The following is a 24061-nucleotide window of genomic DNA, read 5'->3' as shown; positions in this document are numbered from 1 at the left end:
TGCCTCTCTCTCTCTCTCTCTCGCCTTCTCTCTCTCGTCTCTCGCCTTCTCTCCCTCTCTGCGTTCTCTCTCTCTCTCACCTTCTCTCTCTCTCTCTCTCTCTCGCCTTCTCTCTCTCTCTGCGTCTTCTCTCTCTCTCTCTCGCCTTCTCTCTCTCTCTCTCTCGCCTTCTCTCTCTCTCTCTCGCCTTCTCTCTCTCTCTCGCCTTCTCTCTCTCTCTCTCGCCTTCTCTCTCTCTCGCGCCTTCTCTCTCTCTCTCGCCTTCTCTCTCTCTCTCTCGCCTTCTCTCTCTCTCTCGCCTTCTCTCTCTCTCTCTCGCCTTCTCTCTCTCTCTCTCGCCTTCTCTCTCTCTCTCTCGCCTTCTCTCTCTCTCTCTCGCCTTCTCTCTCTCTCTCTCGCCTTCTCTCTCTCTCTCTCGCCTTCTCTCTCTCTCTCTCGCCTTCTCTCTCTCTCTCTCGCCTTCTCTCTCTCTCTCTCGCCTTCTCTCTCTCTCTCTCTCGCCTTCTCTCTCTCTCTCGCCTCTCTCTCTCTCTCTCGCCTTCTCTCTCTCTCTCGCCTTCTCTCTCTCTCTCTCGCCTTCTCTCTCTCTCTCGCCTTCTCTCTCTCTCTCTCGCCTTCTCTCTCTCTCGCCTTCTCTCTCTCTCTCGCCTTCTCTCTCTCTCTCTCGCCTTCTCTCTCCTCTCTCGCCTTCTCTCTCCTCTCGCCTTCTCTCTCTCTCTCGCCTCTCTCTCCTCTCGCCTTCTCTCTCTCTCTCTCTCGCGTTCTCTCTCCCTCTCGCTTCTCTCTCCCTCTCGCTTCTCTCTCCCTCTCGCGTTCTCTCTCCCTCTCGCGTTCTCTCTCCCTCTCGCGTTCTCTCTCCCTCTCGCGTTCTCTCTCCTCTCGCGTTCTCTCTCCCTCTCGCGTTCTCTCTCCCTCTCGCGTTCTCTCTCCCTCTCGCGTTCTCTCTCCCTCTCGCGTTCTCTCCCTCTCGCGTTCTCTCCCTCTCGCGTTCTCTCCCTCTCGCGTTCTCTCCCTCTCGCGTTCTCTCCCTCTCGCGTTCTCTCTCTCGGCGTTCTCGCCTTCTCTCTCTCCTCTCGCCTTCTCTCTCTCTCTCGCCGTTCTGTCTCTCTCGCCTTCTCTCTCTCTCTCGCCTTCTCTCTCCCTCTCGCCTTCTCTCTCCCTCTCGCCTTCTCTCTCCCTCTCGCCTTCTCTCTCTCCCTCTCGCCTTCTCTCTCCCCTCTCGCTTCTCTCTCCCCCTCGCGTTCTCTCTCCCTCTCGCCTTCTCTCTCTCCCCTCGCGTTCTCTCTCCCCCTCGCGTTCTCTCTCCCCTCTCGCGTTCTCTCTCCCCCTCGCGTTCTCTCTCCCCTCTCGCGTTCTCTCTCCCCCTCGCGTTCTCTCTCCCCTCGCGTTCTCTCTCCCCCTCGCGTTCTCTCTCCCCCTCGCGTTCTCTCTCCCCCTCGCGTTCTCTCTCCCCCTCGCGTTCTCTCTCCCCCTCGCGTTCTCTCTCCCTCTCGCCTTCTCTCTCCTCCCTCGCCTTCTCTCTCCCCTCTCGCCTTCTCTCTCCCTCTCGCCTTCTCTCTCTCTCTCGCCTTCTCTCTCCCCTCTCGCCTTCTCTCTCCCTCTCGCCTTCTCTCTCCCTCTCGCCTTCTCTCTCCCTCTCGCCTTCTCTCTCCCTCTCGCCTTCTCTCTCCCTCTCGCCTTCTCCTCTCGCCTTCTCCCTCTCGCCTTCTCCCTCTCGCCTTCTCCCTCTCGCCTTCTCTCTCCTCTCGCCTTCTCTCTCTCTCGCCTTCTCTCTCTCGCCTTCTCTCTCTCTCGCCTTCTCTCTCTCTCGCCTTCTCTCTCTCTCGCCTTCTCTCTCTCTCGCCTTCTCTCTCTCTCTCGCCTTCTCTCTCTCTCTCTCGCCTTCTCTCTCTCTCTCTCGCCTTCTCTCTCTCTCTCTCGCCTTCTCTCTCTCTCTCGCCTTCTCTCTCTCTCTCTCTCTCTCTCTCTCTCGCCTTCTCTCTCTCTCTCTCTCTCTCGCTTCTCTCTCTCTCTCTCGCCTTCTCTCTCTCTCTCTCGCCTTCTCTCTCTCTCTCTCGCCTTCTCTCTCTCTCTCTCGCCTTCTCTCTCTCCCTCTCGCCTTCTCTCTCTCTCTCTCTCGCCTTCTCTCTCTCACTCTCGCCTTCTCTCTCTCCCTCTCGCCTTCTCTCTCTCCCTCTCGCCTTCTCTCTCTCCCTCTCGCCTTCTCTCTCTCCTCTCGCCTTCTCTCTCCCTCTCGCCTTCTCTCTCCCTCTCGCCTTCTCTCTCCCTCTCGCCTTCTCTCTCCCTCTCGCGTTCTCTCTCCCTCTCGCGTTCTCTCTCTCTCTCGCGTTCTCTCTCTCGTTCTCTCTCCCTCTCGCTCTCTCTCTCTCTCTCGCCTTCTCTCTCTCTCTCTCGCCTTCTCTCTCTCTCTCTCGCCTTCTCTCTCTCTCTCGCCTTCTCTCTCTCTCTCTCGCCTTCTCTCTCTCTCTCTCGCCTTCTCTCTCTCTCTCTCGCCTTCTCTCTCTCTCTCTCGCCTTCTCTCTCTCTCTCGCCTTCTCTCTCTCTCGCCTTCTCTCTCTCTCTCTCGCCTTCTCTCTCTCCCTCTCGCCTTCTCTCTCTCTCTCTCTCGCCTTCTCTCTCGCCTTCTCTCTCTCTCTCGCCTTCTCTCTCTCTCTCTCTCGCCTTCTCTCTCTCCCTCTCGCCTTCTCTCTCTCTCTCGCCTTCTCTCTCCCTCTCGCCTTCTCTCTCCCTCTCGCCTTCTCTCTCCCTCTCGCCTTCTCTCTCCCTCTCGCCTTCTCTCTCCCTCTCGCCTTCTCTCTCCCTCTCGCCTTCTCTCTCCCTCTCGCCTTCTCTCTCCCTCTCGCCTTCTCTCTCCCTCTCGCCTTCTCTCTCCCTCTCGCCTTCTCTCTCCCTCTCGCCTTCTCTCTCCCTCTCGCCTTCTCTCTCCCTCTCGCCTTCTCTCTCCCTCTCGCCTTCTCTCTCCCTCTCGCGTTCTCTCCCTCTCGCGTTCTCTCTCCCTCTCGCGTTCTCTCCCTCTCGCGTTCTCTCCCTCTCGCGTTCTCTCTCCCTCTCGCGTTCTCTCTCCCTCTCGCGTTCTCTCTCCCTCTCGCGTTCTCTCTCCCTCTCGCGTTCTCTCTCCCTCTCGCGTTCTCTCTCCCTCTCGCGTTCTCTCTCCCTCTCGCGTTCTCTCTCCCTCTCGCGTTCTCTCCCCTCTCGCGTTCTCTCCCTCTCGCGTTCTCTCCCTCTCGCGTTCTCTCCCTCTCGCGTTCTCTCCCTCTCGCGTTCTCTCTCTCGCGCGTTCTCGCCTTCTCTCTCTCTCTCGCCTTCTCTCTCTCTCTCGCCTTCTGTCTCTCTCTCGCCTTCTCTCTCTCTCTCGCCTTCTCTCTCCCTCTCGCCTTCTCTCTCCCTCTCGCCTTCTCTCTCCCTCTCGCCTTCTCTCTCCCTCTCGCCTTCTCTCTCCCCCTCGCGTTCTCTCTCCCCCTCGCCTTCTCTCTCCCCCTCGCGTTCTCTCTCCCCCTCGCGTTCTCTCTCCCCCTCGCGTTCTCTCTCCCCCTCGCGTTCTCTCTCCCCCTCGCGTTCTCTCTCCCCCTCGCGTTCTCTCTCCCCCTCGCGTTCTCTCTCCCCCTCGCGTTCTCTCTCCCCCTCGCGTTCTCTCTCCCCCTCGCGTTCTCTCTCCCCCTCGCGTTCTCTCTCCCCCTCGCGTTCTCTCTCCCCTCGCGTTCTCTCTCCCCCTCGCCTTCTCTCTCCCTCTCGCCTTCTCTCTCCCTCTCGCCTTCTCTCTCCCTCTCGCCTTCTCTCTCCCTCTCGCCTTCTCTCTCTCTCTCGCCTTCTCTCTCCCTCTCGCCTTCTCTCTCCCTCTCGCCTTCTCTCTCCCTCTCGCCTTCTCTCTCCCTCTCGCCTTCTCTCTCCCTCTCGCCTTCTCTCTCCCTCTCGCCTTCTCCTCTCGCCTTCTCCCTCTCGCCTTCTCTCTCTCGCCTTCTCTCTCTCGCCTTCTCTCTCTCGCCTTCTCTCTCTCTCGCCTTCTCTCTCTCTCGCCTTCTCTCTCTCTCGCCTTCTCTCTCTCTCTCTCGCCTTCTCTCTCTCTCTCTCGCCTTCTCTCTCTCTCTCTCGCCTTCTCTCTCTCTCTCTCGCCTTCTCTCTCTCTCTCTCGCCTTCTCTCTCTCTCTCTCTCTCTCTCGCCTTCTCTCTCTCTCTCTCTCTCGCCTTCTCTCTCTCTCTCGCCTTCTCTCTCTCTCTCTCGCCTTCTCTCTCTCTCTCTCTCGCCTTCTCTCTCTCTCTCTCGCCTTCTCTCTCTCCCTCTCGCCTTCTCTCTCTCTCTCTCGCCTTCTCTCTCTCACTCTCGCCTTCTCTCTCTCCCTCTCGCCTTCTCTCTCTCCCTCTCGCCTTCTCTCTCCCTCTCGCCTTCTCTCTCCCTCTCGCCTTCTCTCTCCCTCTCGCCTTCTCTCTCCCTCTCGCCTTCTCTCTCCCTCTCGCGTTCTCTCTCCCTCTCGCGTTCTCTCTCTCTCTCGCGTTCTCTCTCGTTCTCTCTCCCTCTCGCCTTCTCTCTCCCTCTCGCCTTCTCTCTCTCTCACGCGTTCTCTCTCCTCTCGCCTTCTCTCTCTCTCTCTCGCCTTCTCTCTCTCGCCTTCTCTCTCTCTCTCGCCTTCTCTCTCTCTCTCGCCTTCTCTCTCTCTCTCTCGCCTTCTCTCTCTCCCTCTCGCCTTCTCTCTCTCTCTCTCTCGCCTTCTCTCTCGCCTTCTCTCTCGCCTTCTCTCTCTCTCGCCTTCTCTCTCTCCCTCTCGCCTTCTCTCTCCCTCTCGCCTTCTCTCTCCCTCTCGCCTTCTCTCTCCCTCTCGCCTTCTCTCTCCCTCTCGCCTTCTCTCTCCCTCTCGCCTTCTCTCTCCCTCTCGCCTTCTCTCTCCCTTTCGCCTTCTCTCTCTCTCTCGCGTTCTCTCTCTCTCTCGCGTTCTCTCTCCCTCTCGCGTTCTCTCTCCCTCTCGCGTTCTCTCTCCCTCTCGCGTTCTCTCCCTCTCGCGTTCTCTCCCTCTCGCGTTCTCTCTCCCTCTCGCGTTCTCTCTCCCTCTCGCGTTCTCTCCCTCTCGCGTTCTCTCCCTCTCGCGTTCTCTCCCTCTCGCGTTCTCTCCCTCTCGCGTTCTCTCCCTCTCGCGTTCTCTCCTCTCGCGTTCTCTCCCTCTCGCGTTCTCTCCCTCTCGCGTTCTCTCTCCCTCTCGCGTTCTCTCCCTCTCGCGTTCTCTCCCTCTCGCGTTCTCTCTCCCTCTCGCGTTCTCTCTCCCTCTCGCGTTCTCTCTCCCTCTCGCCTTCTCTCTCCCTCTCGCCTTCTCTCTCCCTCTCGCCTTCTCTCTCCCTCTCGCCTTCTCTCTCCCTCTCGCCTTCTCTCTCCTCTCGCCTTCTCTCTCCCTCTCGCCTTCTCTCCTCTCGCCTTCTCCCTCTCGCCTTCTCCCTCTCGCCTTCTCTCTCTCGCCTTCTCTCTCTCGCCTTCTCTCTCTCGCCTTCTCTCTCTCGCCTTCTCTCTCTCTCGCCTTCTCTCTCTCTCTCGCCTTCTCTCTCTCTCGCCTTCTCTCTCTCTCTCGCCTTCTCTCTCTCTCTCGCCTTCTCTCTCTCTCTCTCGCCTTCTCTCTCTCTCTCGCCTTCTCTCTCTCTCTCTCGCCTTCTCTCTCTCTCTCTCGCCTTCTCTCTCTCTCTCTCGCCTTCTCTCTCTCTCTCTCTCGCCTTCTCTCTCTCTCTCTCGCCTTCTCTCTCTCTCTCTCTCGCCTTCTCTCTCTCCCTCTCTCGCCTTCTCTCTCTCTCTCTCGCCTTCTCTCTCTCCCTCTCGCCTTCTCTCTCTCCCTCTCGCCTTCTCTCTCTCCCTCTCGCCTTCTCTCTCCCTCTCGCCTTCTCTCTCCCTCTCGCCTTCTCTCTCCCTCTCGCCTTCTCTCTCTCCCTCTCGCCTTCTCTCTCCCTCTCGCCTTCTCTCTCCCTCTCGCGTTCTCTCTCTCTCTCTCGCGTTCTCTCTCTCTCGCGTTCTCTCTCTCTCGCGTTCTCTCTCTCACGCGTTCTCTCTCGCGCGTTCTCTCTCTCTCTCTCTCTCGCCTTCTCTCTCTCTCTCTCGCCTTCTCTCTCTCGCCTTCTCTCTCTCTCTCGCCTTCTCTCTCTCTCTCGCCTTCTCTCTCTCTCTCGCCTTCTCTCTCTCTCTCGCCTTCTCTCTCTCTCTCTCGCCTTCTCTCTCTCTCTCTCGCCTTCTCTCTCTCTCTCTCGCCTTCTCTCTCTCTCTCTCGCCTTCTCTCTCTCTCTCTCGCCTTCTCTCTCTCTCTCTCGCCTTCTCTCTCTCTCTCTCGCCTTCTCTCTCTCTCTCTCGCCTTCTCTCTCTCTCTCTCTCGCCTTCTCTCTCTCTCTCGCCTTCTCTCTCCTCTCGCCTTCTCTCTCTCTCGCCTTCTCTCTCTCTCTCTCGCCTTCTCTCTCTCCCTCTCGCCTTCTCTCTCTCTCTCTCTCGCCTTCTCTCTCGCCTTCTCTCTCTCTCTCTCGCCTTCTCTCTCTCCCTCTCGCCTTCTCTCTCTCCCTCTCGCCTTCTCTCTCTCTCGCCTTCTCTCTCTCCCTCTCGCCTTCTCTCTCCCTCTCGCCTTCTCTCTCCCTCTCGCCTTCTCTCTCCCTCTCGCCTTCTCTCTCCCTCTCGCCTTCTCTCTCCCTCTCGCCTTCTCTCTCCCTCTCGCCTTCTCTCTCCCTCTCGCCTTCTCTCTCCCTCTCGCCTTCTCTCTCCCTCTCGCCTTCTCTCTCCCTCTCGCCTTCTCTCTCCCTCTCGCCTTCTCTCTCCCTCTCGCCTTCTCTCTCCCTCTCGCCTTCTCTCTCCCTCTCGCCTTCTCTCTCCCTCTCGCCTTCTCTCTCCCTCTCGCCTTCTCTCTCCCTCTCGCCTTCTCTCTCCCTCTCGCCTTCTCTCTCCCTCTCGCCTTCTCTCTCCCTCTCGCCTTCTCTCTCCCTCTCGCCTTCTCTCTCCCTCTCGCCTTCTCTCTCCCTCTCGCCTTCTCTCTCCCTCTCGCCTTCTCTCTCCCTCTCGCCTTCTCTCTCCCTCTCGCCTTCTCTCTCCCTCTCGCCTTCTCTCTCCCTCTCGCGTTCTCTCCCTCTCGCGTTCTCTCCCTCTCGCGTTCTCTCCCTCTCGCGTTCTCTCCCTCTCGCGTTCTCTCCCTCTCGCGTTCTCTCCCTCTCGCGTTCTCTCCCTCTCGCGTTCTCTCCCTCTCGCGTTCTCTCCCTCTCGCGTTCTCGCCTTCTCTCCTCGCGTTCTCTCGCCTTCTCTCTCTCTCTCGCCTTCTCTCTCTCTCTCGCCTTCTCTCTCTCTCTCGCCTTCTCTCTCTCTCTCGCCTTCTCTCTCTCTCTCTCGCCTTCTCTCTCTCTCTCGCCTTCTCTCTCTCTCTCGCCTTCTCTCTCTCTCTCGCCTTCTCTCTCTCTCTCTCTCGCCTTCTCTCTCTCTCTCTCTCGCCTTCTCTCTCTCTCTCTCTCGCCTTCTCTCTCTCTCTCGCCTTCTCTCTCTCTCGCCTTCTCTCTCTCTCGCCTTCTCTCTCTCTCGCCTTCTCTCTCTCTCCCTCTCGCCTTCTCTCTCTCTCTCTCTCGCCTTCTCTCTCGCCTTCTCTCTCTCTCTCTCGCCTTCTCTCTCGCCTTCTCTCTCTCTCTCTCGCCTTCTCTCTCTCCCTCTCGCCTTCTCTCTCTCCCTCTCTCTCCTTCTCCTCTCTCTCTCTCGCCTTCTCTCTCTCCCTCTCGCCTTCTCTCTCCCTCTCGCCTTCTCTCTCCCTCTCGCCTTCTCTCTCCCTCTCGCCTTCTCTCTCCCTCTCGCCTTCTCTCTCCCTCTCGCCTTCTCTCTCCCTCTCGCCTTCTCTCTCCCTCTCGCCTTCTCTCTCCCTCTCGCCTTCTCTCTCCCTCTCGCCTTCTCTCTCCCTCTCGCCTTCTCTCTCCCTCTCGCCTTCTCTCTCCCTCTCGCCTTCTCTCTCCCTCTCGCCTTCTCTCTCCCTCTCGCCTTCTCTCTCCCTCTCGCCTTCTCTCTCCCTCTCGCCTTCTCTCTCCCTCTCGCCTTCTCTCTCCCTCTCGCCTTCTCTCTCCCTCTCGCCTTCTCTCTCCCTCTCGCCTTCTCTCTCCCTCTCGCGTTCTCTCTCCCTCTCGCGTTCTCTCTCCCTCTCGCGTTCTCTCCCTCTCGCGTTCTCTCCCTCTCGCGTTCTCTCCCTCTCGCGTTCTCTCCCTCTCGCGTTCTCTCCCTCTCGCGTTCTCTCCCTCTCGCGTTCTCTCCCTCTCGCGTTCTCTCTCTCTCGCCTTCTCTCTCTCTCTCTCGCCTTCTCTCTCTCTCTCTCTCGCCTTCTCTCTCTCTCTCGCCTTCTCTCTCTCTCTCTCGCCTTCTCTCTCTCTCTCTCGCCTTCTCTCTCTCTCTCTCGCCTTCTCTCTCTCTCTCGCCTTCTCTCTCCCTCTCGCCTTCTCTCCCTCTCGCGTTCTCTCTCCCCCTCGCGTTCTCTCTCCCTCTCGCGTTCTCTCTCCCTCTCGCGTTCTCTCTCCCTCTCGCGTTCTCTCTCCCTCTCGCGTTCTCTCTCCCTCTCGCCTTCTCTCTCCCTCTCGCCTTCTCTCTCCCTCTCGCCTTCTCTCTCCCTCTCGCCTTCTCTCTCCCTCTCGCCTTCTCTCTCCCTCTCGCCTTCTCCCTCTCGCCTTCTCCCTCTCGCCTTCTCCCTCTCGCCTTCTCTCTCTCTCGCCTTCTCTCTCTCGCCTTCTCTCTCTCTCGCCTTCTCTCTCTCTCGCCTTCTCTCTCTCTCGCCTTCTCTCTCTCTCTCGCCTTCTCTCTCTCTCTCTCGCCTTCTCTCTCTCTCTCTCGCCTTCTCTCTCTCTCTCTCGCCTTCTCTCTCTCTCTCTCTCGCCCTTCTCTCTCTCTCTCTCTCCGCCTTCTCTCTCTCTCTCTCTCGCCTTCTCTCTCTCTCTCTCGCCTTCTCTCTCTCTCTCTCGCCTTCTCTCTCTCTCTCTCGCCTTCTCTCTCTCCCTCTCGCCTTCTCTCTCTCTCTCTCGACTTCTCTCTCTCTCTCTCGCCTTCTCTCTCTCCCTCTCGCCTTCTCTCTCTCCCTCTCGCCTTCTCTCTCTCCCTCTCGCCTTCTCTCTCCCTCTCGCCTTCTCTCTCCCTCTCGCCTTCTCTCTCCCTCTCGCCTTCTCTCTCCCTCTCGCCTTCTCTCTCCCTCTCGCCTTCTCTCTCCCTCTCGCCTTCTCTCTCCCTCTCGCGTTCTCTCTCTCTCGCGTTCTCTCTCTCACGCGTTCTCTCTCGCGCGTTCTCTCTCTCTCTCTCTCTCGCCTTCTCTCTCTCTCTCTCGCCTTCTCTCTCTCGCCTTCTCTCTCTCTCTCTCGCCTTCTCTCTCTCTCTCGCCTTCTCTCTCTCTCTCTCGCCTTCTCTCTCTCTCTCTCCGCCTTCTCTCTCTCTCTCTCGCCTTCTCTCTCTCTCTCTCGCCTTCTCTCTCTCTCTCTCGCCTTCTCTCTCTCTCTCTCGCCTTCTCTCTCTCTCTCTCGCCTTCTCTCTCTCTCTCGCCTTCTCTCTCTCTCTCGCCTTCTCTCTCTCTCGCCTTCTCTCTCTCTCTCTCTCTCGCCTTCTCTCTCTCTCTCGCCTTCTCTCTCTCTCGCCTTCTCTCTCTCTCGCCTTCTCTCTCTCTCTCTCGCCTTCTCTCTCTCCCTCTCGCCTTCTCTCTCTCTCTCTCTCGCCTTCTCTCTCGCCTTCTCTCTCTCTCTCTCGCCTTCTCTCTCTCCCTCTCGCCTTCTCTCTCTCCCTCTCGCCTTCTCTCTCTCTCGCCTTCTCTCTCTCCCTCTCGCCTTCTCTCTCTCCCTCTCGCCTTCTCTCTCCCTCTCGCCTTCTCTCTCCCTCTCGCCTTCTCTCTCCCTCTCGCCTTCTCTCTCCCTCTCGCCTTCTCTCTCCCTCTCTCGCCTTCTCTCTCCCTCTCGCCTTCTCTCTCCCTCTCGCCTTCTCTCTCCCTCTCGCCTTCTCTCTCCCTCTCGCCTTCTCTCTCCCTCTCGCCTTCTCTCTCCCTCTCGCCTTCTCTCTCCCTCTCGCCTTCTCTCTCCCTCTCGCCTTCTCTCTCCCTCTCGCCTTCTCTCTCCCTCTCGCCTTCTCTCTCCCTCTCGCCTTCTCTCTCCCTCTCGCCTTCTCTCTCCCTCTCGCCTTCTCTCTCCCTCTCGCCTTCTCTCTCCCTCTCGCCTTCTCTCTCCCTCTCGCCTTCTCTCTCCCTCTCGCCTTCTCTCTCCCTCTCGCGTTCTCTCCCTCTCGCGTTCTCTCCCTCTCGCGTTCTCTCCCTCTCGCGTTCTCTCCCTCTCGCGTTCTCTCCCTCTCGCGTTCTCTCCCTCTCGCGTTCTCTCCCTCTCGCGTTCTCTCCCTCTCGCGTTCTCGCCTTCTCTCGCGCGTTCTCGCCTTCTCTCTCTCTCTCGCCTTCTCTCTCTCTCTCGCCTTCTCTCTCTCTCTCGCCTTCTCTCTCTCTCTCGCCTTCTCTCTCTCTCTCGCCTTCTCTCTCTCTCTCGCCTTCTCTCTCTCTCTCGCCTTCTCTCTCTCTCTCTCTCTCGCCTTCTCTCTCTCTCTCTCTCGCCTTCTCTCTCTCTCTCTCTCGCCTTCTCTCTCTCTCGCCTTCTCTCTCTCTCGCCTTCTCTCTCTCTCTCTCGCCTTCTCTCTCTCCCTCTCGCCTTCTCTCTCTCTCTCTCTCGCCTTCTCTCTCGCCTTCTCTCTCTCTCTCTCGCCTTCTCTCTCGCCTTCTCTCTCTCTCTCTCGCCTTCTCTCTCTCCCTCTCGCCTTCTCTCTCTCTCGCCTTCTCTCTCTCCCTCTCGCCTTCTCTCTCTCCCTCTCGCCTTCTCTCTCCCTCTCGCCTTCTCTCTCCCTCTCGCCTTCTCTCTCCCTCTCGCCTTCTCTCTCCCTCTCGCCTTCTCTCTCCCTCTCGCCTTCTCTCTCCCTCTCGCCTTCTCTCTCCCTCTCGCCTTCTCTCTCCCTCTCGCCTTCTCTCTCCCTCTCGCCTTCTCTCTCCCTCTCGCCTTCTCTCTCCCTCTCGCCTTCTCTCTCCCTCTCGCCTTCTCTCTCCCTCTCGCCTTCTCTCTCCCTCTCGCCTTCTCTCTCCCTCTCGCCTTCTCTCTCCCTCTCGCCTTCTCTCTCCCTCTCGCCTTCTCTCTCCCTCTCGCCTTCTCTCTCCCTCTCGCGTTCTCTCCCTCTCGCGTTCTCTCCCTCTCGCGTTCTCTCCCTCTCGCGTTCTCTCCCTCTCGCGTTCTCTCCCTCTCGCGTTCTCTCCCTCTCGCGTTCTCTCCCTCTCGCGTTCTCTCCCTCTCGCGTTCTCGCCTTCTCTCGCGCGTTCTCGCCTTCTCTCTCTCTCTCGCCTTCTCTCTCTCTCTCGCCTTCTCTCTCTCTCTCGCCTTCTCTCTCTCTCTCGCCTTCTCTCTCTCTCTCTCGCCTTCTCTCTCTCTCTCTCGCCTTCTCTCTCCCTCTCGCGCGTTCTCTCTCCCTCTCGCCTTCTCTCTCCCTCTCGCCTTCTCTCTCCCTCTCGCCTTCTCTCTCCCTCTCGCCTTCTCTCTCCCTCTCGCGATCTCTCTCCCTCTCGCGATCTCTCTCCCTCTCGCGATCTCTCTCCCTCTCGCGTTCTCTCTCTCGCGTTCTCTCTCTCTTTTCCCCTACTGCTTCTGCACATGAGAACATAAAATAAGAAATAGGAGTAGGCCACATGGCCCCTCAAGCCTGCTCTGCATTCAATAAGACCATGGCTGATCTTCGACCTCAACTCCACTTTCCTGTCCGATCCCCATATCCCTTGATTCCCTTAGTGTCCAAATATTTATCGATCTAAGCCTTGAATAAACTCCAACTCAACATCCACAGCCCTTTGGGGTGGAGAATTCCAAAGATTCATGACCCTCTGAGTGAAGATATTTCTCATCAGTCCTAAATGGCTGCCCCTGTATCATGAGACTATGCCCCCTAGTTCTAGACTCTCCAGCTAGTGGAAGCAGACTCTCAGCATCTATCCTGTCAAGTCCTCTCAGAATCTTATGTTTCAGTGACATCATCTCTCATTCTTCTAAACTCCAGAGAGTATAGGCCCATTCTACTCAATCTCTCCTCATAGGATAGCCCTCTCATCCCAGGAATCAATTGTTGCACTGCCTCTAAAGCAAGTATATCCTTCCTTAGATAAGGCAACTAAAACTGTACACAGTACTCCAGGTGTGGTCTCACCAAAGCCCTGGACAATTGCAGCAAGACTTCCTTACTCTTGTACTTCCACCCCCTTGTAATAAAGGCCAACATACCATGTGCCTTCCTAATTGCTTGCTGCACCTGCATGTTAACTTTGTGTTTCATATGCAAGTTCAACCAAATCCTTCTGAACAACCTTTAATAGTTTCTCACCATTTAAAAAATATTGTTTTTCTATTCTTCCTACCAAAGTGAATAATCCCACATTTGTCCACATTATACTCCATGTTCCACCTTCTGGCCCACTCATTTAACCTGTCTATAATCCCTTTGCTGACTCTTTGTATCCTCCTCACAGCTTACTTTCCCACCTAGCATTGTATAGTCAGCAAACTTGAATACATTGCACTCAGTCCCTTCATTGAAGTCATTAATATCGATTGTAAATAGCTGAGGCCCCACCACTGATCCTTGTGGAACCCCACTGGTAACAGCCTGCCAACCTGAAAATGACCAGTTTATTCCAACACTCTGTTTTCTGTAAGTTAAGCAATCCTCAATTCATGCTTATATATTACCCCCAACGCCATGACACCTTTTCAAATGCCTTTTGGAAATCCAAATATACTACTGGTTCCCCCTTATCTAGCCTGCTAGTTACATCCTCAGAAACTCTAATAGATTCGTCAAACACAATTTCCCTGCTGTCAAAACCATGTTGACTCTGCCTAATCATATTACGTCCTTAATAATGGATTCCAGTATTTTCCCGATGACTGATGTCAGGCTAACTGTCCTGTAGTTCTGTTTTCTCTCCCCCTCTTTCCTTGAATAGCGGTGTTACATTTGCTACTTTCCAATCCACTGGGATCCTTCTAGAATCTAGAGAATTTTGGAAGATCGCAACCAATTCATCCACTATCTTTGCAGCCACTTCCTTTAGAACCTTAGGATATAGGCCCTCAGGTCCAGGGGATTTGTTGGCTTTTACACATTCATTTTAGTCCCATTCATTTCTCCAGTACTTTTTCTTCACTAATATTAATTACTTTAAGTTCCTCACTCACATGAGACCCACGGTTCCCTATTTTTTTGTATGTTTTTTGAGCCTCCTACTGTGAAGACAGATAGAAAATATTTGTTTAATGTATCTGCCATTTCCTTATTCCCCATTATAATTTTTCCTGTCTCATCCTCTAATGGACCCACGTTTACTTTTGCTGCTACTCTTCCTTTTTTATTTCTTGTTAGTTTACTCTCATTCTATTTTCTCCCTCTATCAATTTCTTGGTCATTCTTTGCTAGTTTCCTATCCCTATTTGTGCCATTAATTTGTATATCTTGTTACGAATGCTTTGTGCATTCAGATAAAGCGCCTTTAATTTTAAGTTTCTTTACTAGTTTTCCCTGATTTGACCGTATTCACTGATGCACTATTATCGTTCAACTCTGTCCGTTCCTGTCACACTCTGCTTATCTTTACCCAATTCGCTACATTACTGTATGACCCTGACTCTTCTCTTTCGATTGATAAATTTTCCCTCACCTTAACGTTTCTCTTTTCCCCCCCAACCCACTTTTTAGATTAAAGCCCTATCCACAGCCCTACTTATTCAATTCGCCAGGACACTGAACTCAGCCCGGTTTAAGTGGAGCCTGTCCCAACAGAACAGCTCCCTCTTTTCCCAGTACTGGTGCCAGTGCCCCATGAATCGAAACCCCTGTCTCCCACACCACTCTTTGAGCCATGCATTTATCTCTTTGATCTGTTGGACCCTATGGTAATTTGTGCTTGACTCAGCTAGTAATTCAGAGATTATTACCTTTGAGGTTCTGCATATTAATTTGGACTCTAGCTCCTCGAACTCCTTCAACAGAACCTTATTCCTAGTTCTACCTATGTCGTTGGTTTCTTCGTGGACCATGACAACTGGATCTTCCCCCTTATGCTCCAAGTCTTTTCCAGCCACGAGGAGATAACCTGGCAGGCAACACAGCCTTCAGGACTCCCAGTTGTAGCTGCAGAGAACAGTATCTATCCCCCTGACTATACTAATCTCTACCACGACCACATTCCTTTTTTACTCCCCTGACTTGAATGGTCTCCTGTACCATGGTGCTGTGGTCAATTTGACCATCCTCCCTGCTTTTTTCCTCACCACCCCCCCCCCCCCCCCCTGTTACTTATGGCTCCCGGCCTCTGGTCCACGCTTTTAGTGAACGACGGTGAGGGCAATTGGTGACCTAAAATGTGCATGCGTGCATGGTGCGGGCGAACGTGCTCCGGGCCTGAGTGCGCTAGTCGCAACGATTTTTAATATGGTGTATTCCCATAGCAAATAAAGGTTTACTGCTTTTATCGGTATTGCTGTTGAGCAGACTTTTTTTGTACATTCAGGAAACTTGCCTCTGTGGGATGTGAAAGAGAGCACTCTGATGCTTCACAGCAGCAGTGCTGCATCATATAGTGGTCTGGCAAGAGTCACCAAATCTTGCATAATGAGGAGAAGGAGAAATCTACATTTGAACTAACAGTTGTTCAGTTAAGGGCCCTGACATTTTACCACCAGGCCTACTGAAGAACTTATTTCTGGTTTAGCCCCTCACTTCTATGTGCAACTGAAAAGGCAACGGCTCCATTGCTATGTCCAGTTACAAAAATGAATTAGCACACCTTCACAATAGTGCCAATTTGGGCAGCATCCAACACTGATGTCAAAAAGCTATTAATATTGTTGAAGTTTGAATTATTCAGAATTACCGTCTGAGGTTAACATCCCTCCCAGATGTAATTTCACTATGGAGTGATGCGGATCGGAAAATTAATCGGAGCTGCTCCTGCTCCGCCAACTTTACTTTGCTGGGAATACGGCAGAAATTCTGTTTATGCAAGTGAACAAGATTTCCACTGGACTTCCCACTCCGCCAACGTTACTTCGCCGGAGCAGCTCTGAGGAATTTCACAGGCCATGTGTTACTGTGCTGGTGATTTCACTGTTTGTGCCTTCTGCCATGACTCCTCACTTGCAAAGCCGATGGCCTCTGCTGCTGCTCTTGCTCTTCCGTTAATATTCAGAACAGGGGTATAGAATAGAATCATAGACAGTTATGGCACAGAAGGAGGCCATTCGGCCCCATCGTGTCTGTGCCGGCTGAAGAAGAGCTATCCAGCTTAATCTCACTTTCCAGCACTTGGTCCGTAGCCCTGTAGGTTAGAGCACTTCAAGTGCACATCCAAGTACTTTTTCAATGAGTTGAGGGTTTCTGCCTCTACCACCCTTTTCAAGCAATGAATTCCAGACGCCCACCACCCTCTGGGTGAAAAAATTTCTCCTCAGCTCCTCTCTAATTCTTCTACCAATTACTTCAAATCTATACCCCGGTCACTCACCCCTCTGCTAAGGGAAATAGGTCCTCCCAATCCACTATGCCCATTGAGAAGGCCATTCCAGCTGGTTCGTTGCTCTGAATATGTGGGGGGACCAATCTCATAAAATTCAGGTACTCTTGAGACTTTGGCACTTTGGCTAAGTATGGTACAGGTCTCGGCAAGAAAGCTTTTTAAAAATTATAAAAAATATCTTTATCCTGTTAAACTCCAGAAATCTCAGTTGCACCAATATCCAGTGATTTCAGACGGTACTTTGCTTAAATTTTTGGGTTTAGATCTACACCAGCTCAGTGTTCAGCTGAAGCGAGTTTCCTGGATTTACCTAGTCTTTTGCATAGGGTTGGAGCTATATAATTGAGTGGCAGAGGGTTTCAGCAGACGTATCTTGGAAGCGGTGCAAAAAATCAAGGAAATGTATGTAACGATGTTTTGGTGTAAAACCGTTGTAAATCAGTAACATGCAAATTTCCTCGGCACTGGCGGCGGGGTTTGGGGACTAGCGCAACACCACCCTTACGTTGTCGTTATGCTAAAACTTTCCAGGAAATTCTGGGCCATTATGTTTAACTTGTTCCCACAGATCTGAATTTTTTGGAACAGGACTGAAGCTTGTACGGATAATTGTGGACAGATATAATTAAATACTCCATAATGGCTATTAGTGAGATTATTAAACTGCTCATGTGCTGCAGTCATTAAAGAAATGCCATCTTTCAAAAACAACCATACCTGGTTGGTTAGGTGTGCTGGGGCTTTATTTGATTATTTTTGGGGGTAAATGAAATATTTTTAAAGGTTTACCTTGAGAAACTCAACCCAATTTATTATGATGGGATAAATTGTATGTGATTTGTGGAAAGAGTTGGCTTGATGGGCAAAATTATTTTTTTTAAAATAGCATAGGAACAGGAGTTGGCTATTTAGCCCCTTGAGTCTATTCTGCCATTCAGTTAAATCATGGTTTGATTTGTACTTCAAGTCCATTTACACCCTTTCTTCAATATCCCTTAATACTCTTGCCTAACAAAAATCTATCGATCCTGGACTTGAAAATTTAAATTGCCCAGCAGCCCCAGCCTTTTGGGGGAGCGAGTTCCAGATTTCCACGACCCATTGTTGAAAAAGCGCTTCCTGATTTCACTCCTAAATGGCCGAGCTCTCATTTTAAGATTATGTCCTCCGGTTCTGGATTTCCCACCAGAGGAAGTAGTTTCTCTATCTACCCTATTGAATCCCGTAATCATTTTAAATATTTTGATTTAGATCACGCCTCAACCATCGAAACTGAAGGGAATACAAGCAAAGTTTATGCAATCTGTAATAATTTAATCCTTTTAGCCCCAGTATCGTTGTGTTAAATCTGCGTTGCATCCCCTCTAAGGCCAATATATCCTTTGAGGTGCGATGCCCAGAATTGAATGCAGTACTCCATATGGGGTCTAATGAGAGATCTGTACATCTGTAACATAACTTCCACTCCTTTGTATTCCAGTCAGCAGCTGTATTCCATTAGAACTTTCTGTAAAATTTTGGGCTTAAAGCCAAGGTTCTAGATTGTGTTTCTGTTGGCTTCAGTGCTCCAAAAAAACTTCAGAAAAATTTCCCGAGCAAATGTTTAGATTGTGCATACTTACTGTTGATTACTCTAGAATGCATGATTTGTATTTTTTGCTGAGTAGTTCTTGTGTAAGTATTGCATTATAATTATGAAGATATTATCTTCTTCTGTCAAAATCATGTTTTGGTGACAGGAGCTTACTGTACACCTGAAGTGACTGTTTGTGTGTCCGTAGGATATTCATCTGTAGGGAGGTTTCAGAGTTGTGCCTGATCTTGTCCGCCCCTGAAATCGGCACGTAGACAGTTCAAGCAGTAGTTGCTAGATAGTAATCAGATACACAAACTGAATTATACTTCCCGCTCCTAATGTAGGCTGCCCAACTGAGCTCAGTTAACTGTTCCCTTGCCACCGACGCCATCCCTCTCCTTGGTCACTGTCTGAGGCTGAATCAGACTGTTCGCAACCTTGCTGTCCTATTTGATCCAGAGCTGAGCTTCTGACTCATATCCTCTCCATCACCTAGACCACCTACTTCCACCTCCGCAGCATCTCCCCGTCTCCGCCCCTGCCTGAGCCCATCTGCTTCTGTAATCCTCATCCATGCCGTCATTGCCTCTGGACTCAACTATTCCAATGCTGTCCTGGCCAGCCACCCATTTTCCACCCTCATAAGCTTGAGCTCATCCAAAACTCTGCCAGCGGTATCCTAACTCGCACTAAGTCCTGTTCACCCAGTACTCCTGTGCTCGCTGACCTACATTGGCTCCTGTTCTGGCAATACCTCAGTTTTAAAATTCTCATCCTTGTTTTCAAATCCCCACATAGTCTCTCCCCTTCCTATCTCTGTAACTTCCTCCAGCCGTACAACCCTCTGAGATCTCTGCGCTCCTCCACTTATGGCCTCTTGCACATCCCTGATTTTCATCACTTCACAATTAGCAGCCATGCCTTCAGCTGCCTCGCCCCTAAGCTCTGGAATTCCCTCTCTAAACCTCTCTACCCCTCTCTCCTCTTTTACAACGCTCCTTAAAACCTACCTCTTTGACCAAGCCTTTGGTTACCTATCTTAATGTCTCCTTATATGGCACGGTGTCAAATTTTGTTTGATAGTGCTCCTTTGAAGTGTCGTAGGATGTTTTACTACGTTAAGGCGCTATATAAATGCACGTTGTTGAACAGAGAGGGGGCTGAACTTATGGCGTTACTGGTCAGTATGGCTCATCTACTCACTGATAAACTCACTGAGCCATCAAAGGGACTGTTCCTCCTGCCTTTCTTGCCAGTACATTGGATACTGTTGTTTGACCATGGAGCATGTTGGTGATTATGAAGTATTTAACTGTTACTGCTTCACACTATTATCATGTGAAAGTTTATTCAACTGCACCTTTCAGGGAGCTGGTAGTTTTGTCGAACCATTTATTCATGTAAGCTACAGTACAGGTCATCATGCTTTATATCCACATGCTGTTCTGCAGTGATTTGCATTAATGATAAAAGACAAGAACCAAAGGTGGTATTGGTGTTGGGGCGATTAAGTACTTTTCTACTCTTCTGAAGATTCTGTTTAACTCTAGTCTGCCGAGTGATAAACTTGTATTGTAATATTTGGAAATATTTAGGACATTCTTTAATCTTGGTTTTCAAATCAGCTTGTTATTTTGAGAGTTTAATCCTTTCCACCTTTTTTAAATGACATATTGAAGTACAAAAGAACCATGTTGCCAATATGGTGCTTGATGTATATCCACAAATGTTTATTGAGATTACTTTATGGCAGCACTTGCATATCTCTGCGGTTCTTTGAACTCTCTGGATGAAATTAAGGCACGCTTGACTATTGACTGCATGCAAATTGAAGTCAGTCTGCTATCAATCTGTTTTGAGTATTGAATAGGAATGTTTTGGGAGGACACCAAGAGCTCAATACTGCAGAAAGCCTAGAGGAGTATAGAAAGTGCAGGGGTGAAATTAAAAGGAAATTGGGAAAGCAAAGAGAGGGCATGAAAAAATACTGGCAAGTAAAATTAAGGAAAATCCAAAAATGTTTTATAAATACATAAAGAGCAAGAGGATAACTAGGGAAAGAGTAGGGCCTATTAGAGACCATAAAGGTAACCTGTGTGTGGAGAAGGAAGATGTGAGTATGGTTCTTAATGAATACTTTGAGTCTGTCTGCACGTGCAGAGGTTGTAGTTAAGGAGGAGGAGTGTGAAATATTGGATAGGCTAAACATAGTGAGAGAGGAAGTATTAAGGGGATTGGCATCTTTGAAAGTAGATAAATCGCCAGGCCCGGATGAAATGTACCCAGACCGTTGAGAAGCAAGGGAGGAAGTAGCGGAGGCTCTGACCATCGTTTTCTAATCCTCCCTGGCTACGGGCGTGGTGCCGGAGGATTGGAGGACTGCTAACGTTGTACTGTTTAAAAAGGGAGAAAGAGAGAGACCGAATAATTATAGGCCGGTCAGTCTAACCTCGGTGGTGGGCAAGTTATTGGAATCAATTCTAAGGGACAGCATAAATCATCTTTAGAAAGGCATGGGTTAATCAAGGACAGTCAGCATGGATGTTAAAGGAAGGTCGTATCTGACTAATTTGATTGAATTTTTTGAGCAGGCAACAAGGAGGGTTGGTGAGGGTAATGCCTTTGATGTAGTGTACATGGATTTTAGCAAGGCTTTTGACAAGGTCCACGTGGCAGATTGGTCAAAAAAGTAAAAGCCCATGGGATCCAAGGGAAAGTGGCCAGCTGGATCCAAAATTGGCTCAGTGGCAGGAAGCAAAAGGTAATGGTTGACGGGTGTTTTTGCAACTGGAAGGCTGTTTCCAGTGGGGCCCCGCAAGGCTCAATAATGGGTCCCTTGATTTTTGTGGTATATATTAATAATTTGGACTTGAATGTGGTGGGCTTGATCAAGAAGTTTGCAGATGATACAAAAATTGACCATGTGGTTGATAGTGAGGAGGAAAGCTGTGGACTGCAGGAAGGTATCAATGGACTGGTCAGGTAGGCAGAAAAGTGGCAAATGGAATTCAATCCAGAGAAGTGTGAGGTAATGAATTTGGGGAGGGCAAACAAGGCAAGGGAACACACAATAAATGGTAGGATACTGAGGTGTAGAGAAACAAAAGGACCTTGGAGTGCATGTCCACAGATCCCTGAAGGTAGCAGGACAGGTAGACAAGGTGGTTAAAAAGGCATACGGGATCCTTTCCTTTATTAGCCAAGGCATAGAATATAAAAGCAGGGAGGTTATACCAGAACTGTACAAAACATTGGTTAGGCCACAGCTTGAGTTCTGCGTACAGTTCTGGTCACCACATTACAAGAAAGATGTGACTGCACTAGAGAGGTTACAGAGGAGATTTACGAGGATGTTGCCAGGGCTGGAGAATTTTAGCTATGAGAAGATTGGATAGGCTGGGGTTGTTTTCTTTGGAACAAAGGAGGCTGAGAGGGGATTTAATTGAGGTATATAAAATTATGACTGGACTAAATAGAGTGGATAGGGAGGACCTATTTCCCGAAGGGTCAGTGACCAGGGGGCATAGGTTTAAAGTAATTGTGCACTTGAAGTGCGGTAACCTAAAGGGCTACGAACCAAGTGCTGGAAAGTGGGATTAAGCTGAATAGCTCTTTATCGGTCGGCAAGGACATGATGGGCTGAATGGCCTCCTTCTGTGCTGTAACGTCCTATGATTCTGTGACATTGGTTATTGAACCTCTAACACTTGATTCAAATCCATATTAAAAAAAATCGAGTTAATTTTGAGCTAAAACTTTGCACTGTGCTCAAAAATTAGGTTAATATTTGAGCATTATTATCATTCTGTGTCAACTAGGATCTTTTATAAAAGTGGTGAGCAATAATCTCTAATGCTGATCCTCCTTCAATTAGCTTGATTCAGATCTGATTGAGTTAATTTGGAGCACTTTGATCGTGCTTATATCTTTGCTGGCTGGACTGAAAGTGGAGAATCACAATGTGTGCTTTTAACTGTGTGTTCCAGATGCTCTACTTGTCACTGTGAAGTCACAAACACAATGGTGGAATAATTATAAGCGGAAATGTTTTTCTTTTTCACCTTAGGGTTTTATACGAGGGGAAGGAACGTCTAATTCCAGGCTGTGAAATCTTACAAGCAACTCCTTTTGGCCGTTGTGCCAATGTTAACAACAGTTCAGCCACCTCTCAGAGAATCTTCATTACCCATCGGAGGGCTCCATTGAACAGACCTCAGAATTCTTTGGCTGTGACAGATATGTGCGTTATTGTTACCAGTAAAGGAGAAACCCCACCCCACACTTTCTGCAAAGTAGATAAGAACTTGAACTGTGGCATGGTAAGGATAATCTTTGCGATTTTCTGCATTACGGTATCTGAAATGGTCTTGAAATTGATACAGTACTTATTTCATGGCAATGTGTTTGGCAGATTAACTGCATCTGAAGTTCTGTTTGGAAGATCTTCAATGATTTGGATACTGTTCCGTAGTATACCTTTGCTTTTGTTAGAGAACCTTGCATTTACATGCAATTCCTTTTTAAGGTGGAAGGAAGTGTACTTGTCTCCGTCAGGCATTCAGCTACATTGGAGGTTGTGGGCATTAACTTAAAATTCCACTAGTTTGTCACATGTAGTAATGTCTCTTTTTAAACATGCTCAGTACTTGTATTTTTAGCTTAAAGCATTCAGGCTGTAATATTCTGAAAGTGTAACTAAGTGTAGCTTCCCTGAATTCTTCGAGTCTACAACAAACCTGATTAAAGACCACAACTTGTGTATTTAGTTCTGTTACAGGAATACTCCAATAATGGCTTTTTTTATTCGTTCATGGGATGTGGGTGTCGCTGGCAAGGCGAGCATTTATTACCCATCCCTAATTGCCCTTGAGAAGGTGGTGATGAGCTGCCTTGAACTGCAGTCCGTGTGGTGAAGGTTCTCCCACAGTGCTGTTAGGTAGGGAGTTCCAGGATTTTGACCCAGCGACGATGAAGGAACGGTGATATATTTTTAAGTCGGGATGGTGTGTGACTTGGAGGCGAACATGCAGGTTGTGTTGTTCCCATGTGCCTGCTGCCCTTGTCCTTCCAGGTGGTAGAGGTTGTGGGTTTTTACATCATATTTGAGGATGTCACTGCCAGTAAATATTTTCCACATTTAATAAGGGTGACATCCCATTCTAATTAATGGAACTATTTTACTTTTCAACATTCTTTTCATTCTCACCCCACATCACAGTATAATAGCTCACCTGTTAAATCCCTTAGTTTTTAGGCTCTTCTTTGATTATTTTTGTGCTGTGTGCTGAAGGCACTCCCATAAATAAGCCCTTGCTCTCCACTAACAAGATTGTAACCTTACATGCACAAGAAGTCAGACAGAAAATCTTGTTGCTATATTTCACTTAAAGGATATAACTAGACTTTGGGAATAAATGTTCTTTTTGCTATCAGACCACTATTTAGGCTATACATTAGGATACTGGCTTATTTAAAATCACAGTTATGATAGATGTTACAACAGTATGTACTTTTTCATGATCTATTTTACTTTTTTGCTGTCTCTGACAAAATGAAAAGATGTGCCACTTTGCTAATTCTGCTGATAATACTAAGCCAGTTACACATCTGTAACATAACATTTATACAGGGGAGGCTCATATACCTGCTATGGGTTTTCGGCCCTGTTAAACTGATGTTTTCCTTTCTTAATGTGTATGCACTCAAAAACTTAGTGACTGCTCCTTCTCCTCAGTAGATTACATGTGATGTAGATGCTGACATTGAGCATCTTGTGTTACTATATACTAAAATTATATAAACGAAGGCTAGGTATTGAAGACTTTTTGGATGTGGGAGGGTTGAGTATTCAAATTTTCAGTAACCTATCTTTGAATAAATTATTGTATCCTGTAATTGTGAAGCGTTTTTTTTAAAAAAGCTACTTTTTCAACAATGGAAGTACTAGCTATTGGAGTTATACACATGAATCCTAGAACGTAATGAACCTTGCATATAGTGGCTTGGAAACATGCAGAAGTTTGTTTGTTTACACAGAGCTGCTGCTAAGACCTTTGTACGGTAATATACTATGGTGATAGATAAGCAGAGCAAAAAATTATGGAAGCTTCCTTTCTTTTCCAAGCATGATTGATTTTTTTTTTGGAAACCTGTTTCTCCACAACTATTCTTTCACAAGTTGCAAACTTTAATATATCAATGGTATTGATTACAAGCAAAGCATGAATGCTAACTTGTTGAACCAGTTTAATACTTCTTTGGATTTTTTTTTAACCAAACATGGGAAATTTCCTCTTAACAGACTCTAGAATAACTGGTGTACCCCGTTCCTCTCCATGTAGTTAAAACAAAACTGCTACCTATTCACCAAGATCTACATCAAACAGCTAATACATTAAGCCGGTTACTGTGGCCGTCCAGGAAAAGTTACTGGGAAGCATGTTTCTCTGCTCTCTCAGAGAGCTGTCTGCTGATGCATTTTCAGAATGTTTCTTCTGCAGCTGTTAAAGCCAGCCTGGTGGGTCTTCAGTGAACTGTTCGCAAGTGATGCAGCGTGCGATTAGCCCTGACAGGTGGGGAATAAATGCAATTTTTCAAATTTATAGGAAAATTAGGACTGCATCTGTCAGAGCTAAAGCTCCATTTATTTTATATTTGACTATTCTTCTAAACACAGGACTGTTTTTGTTTTTAAGTGCTGTTACTGAAAAGCCAGATACCAAAGCTTGAGGGGCCAGGGTTATAAATAAACAAATAACCAGAGGAAGCCATAAAATAGCTTCTGTGCTTGTATATCATAAAAGCACAGAATACCACAAGCATACAATACCATTGCAGGATTCAATCAAAAGAAGTTTCCTTGTTGGAAAATCTGGTTTAAGTTTGGTTTCTGTGTTTTTGATGACGAGTATGCAAAGCTGAAGCTTGCCCTCCATCTTAGGTTTATGAATATTGATAAAGAACT

General features: G+C 49.9%; 2 protein-coding genes across 4 annotated transcripts in view; one reads left to right on the top strand and one right to left on the bottom strand.

Annotated features, from left to right (window-relative positions):
* Positions 1 to 24061, top strand: part of dennd4c (DENN/MADD domain containing 4C) — a 201815-nt gene that overhangs the window by 79803 nt on the left and 97951 nt on the right. For all 3 annotated transcript variants that reach the window (XM_067983316.1, XM_067983317.1, XM_067983315.1), the window contains exon 3: positions 21164 to 21416. In XM_067983316.1, coding sequence (XP_067839417.1) covers positions 21164 to 21416 — 253 coding nt within the window. The remainder of the gene's footprint in view (positions 1 to 21163; positions 21417 to 24061) is intronic.
* Positions 3257 to 14043, bottom strand: LOC137320376 (trichohyalin-like; the record flags this gene model as incomplete). The annotated part of the gene is made up of 7 exons (XM_067982077.1): positions 13942 to 14043; positions 10361 to 10458; positions 9861 to 10114; positions 7706 to 8078; positions 7214 to 7323; positions 6630 to 7050; positions 3257 to 3428 (listed from the first exon to the last, which is right to left on the bottom strand). Coding segments are annotated over exons 1-7 (1530 nt in total), but the record flags the coding sequence as incomplete, so codon positions are not given.

Source organism: Heptranchias perlo, chromosome 4, assembly GCF_035084215.1.
Source record: "Heptranchias perlo isolate sHepPer1 chromosome 4, sHepPer1.hap1, whole genome shotgun sequence".
Classification (NCBI taxonomy): Eukaryota; Metazoa; Chordata; class Chondrichthyes; order Hexanchiformes; family Hexanchidae; genus Heptranchias; species Heptranchias perlo.
The sequence above is the reverse complement of the archived record's forward strand: the minus strand, read 5'-3'. Positions and strand labels throughout refer to the sequence as shown.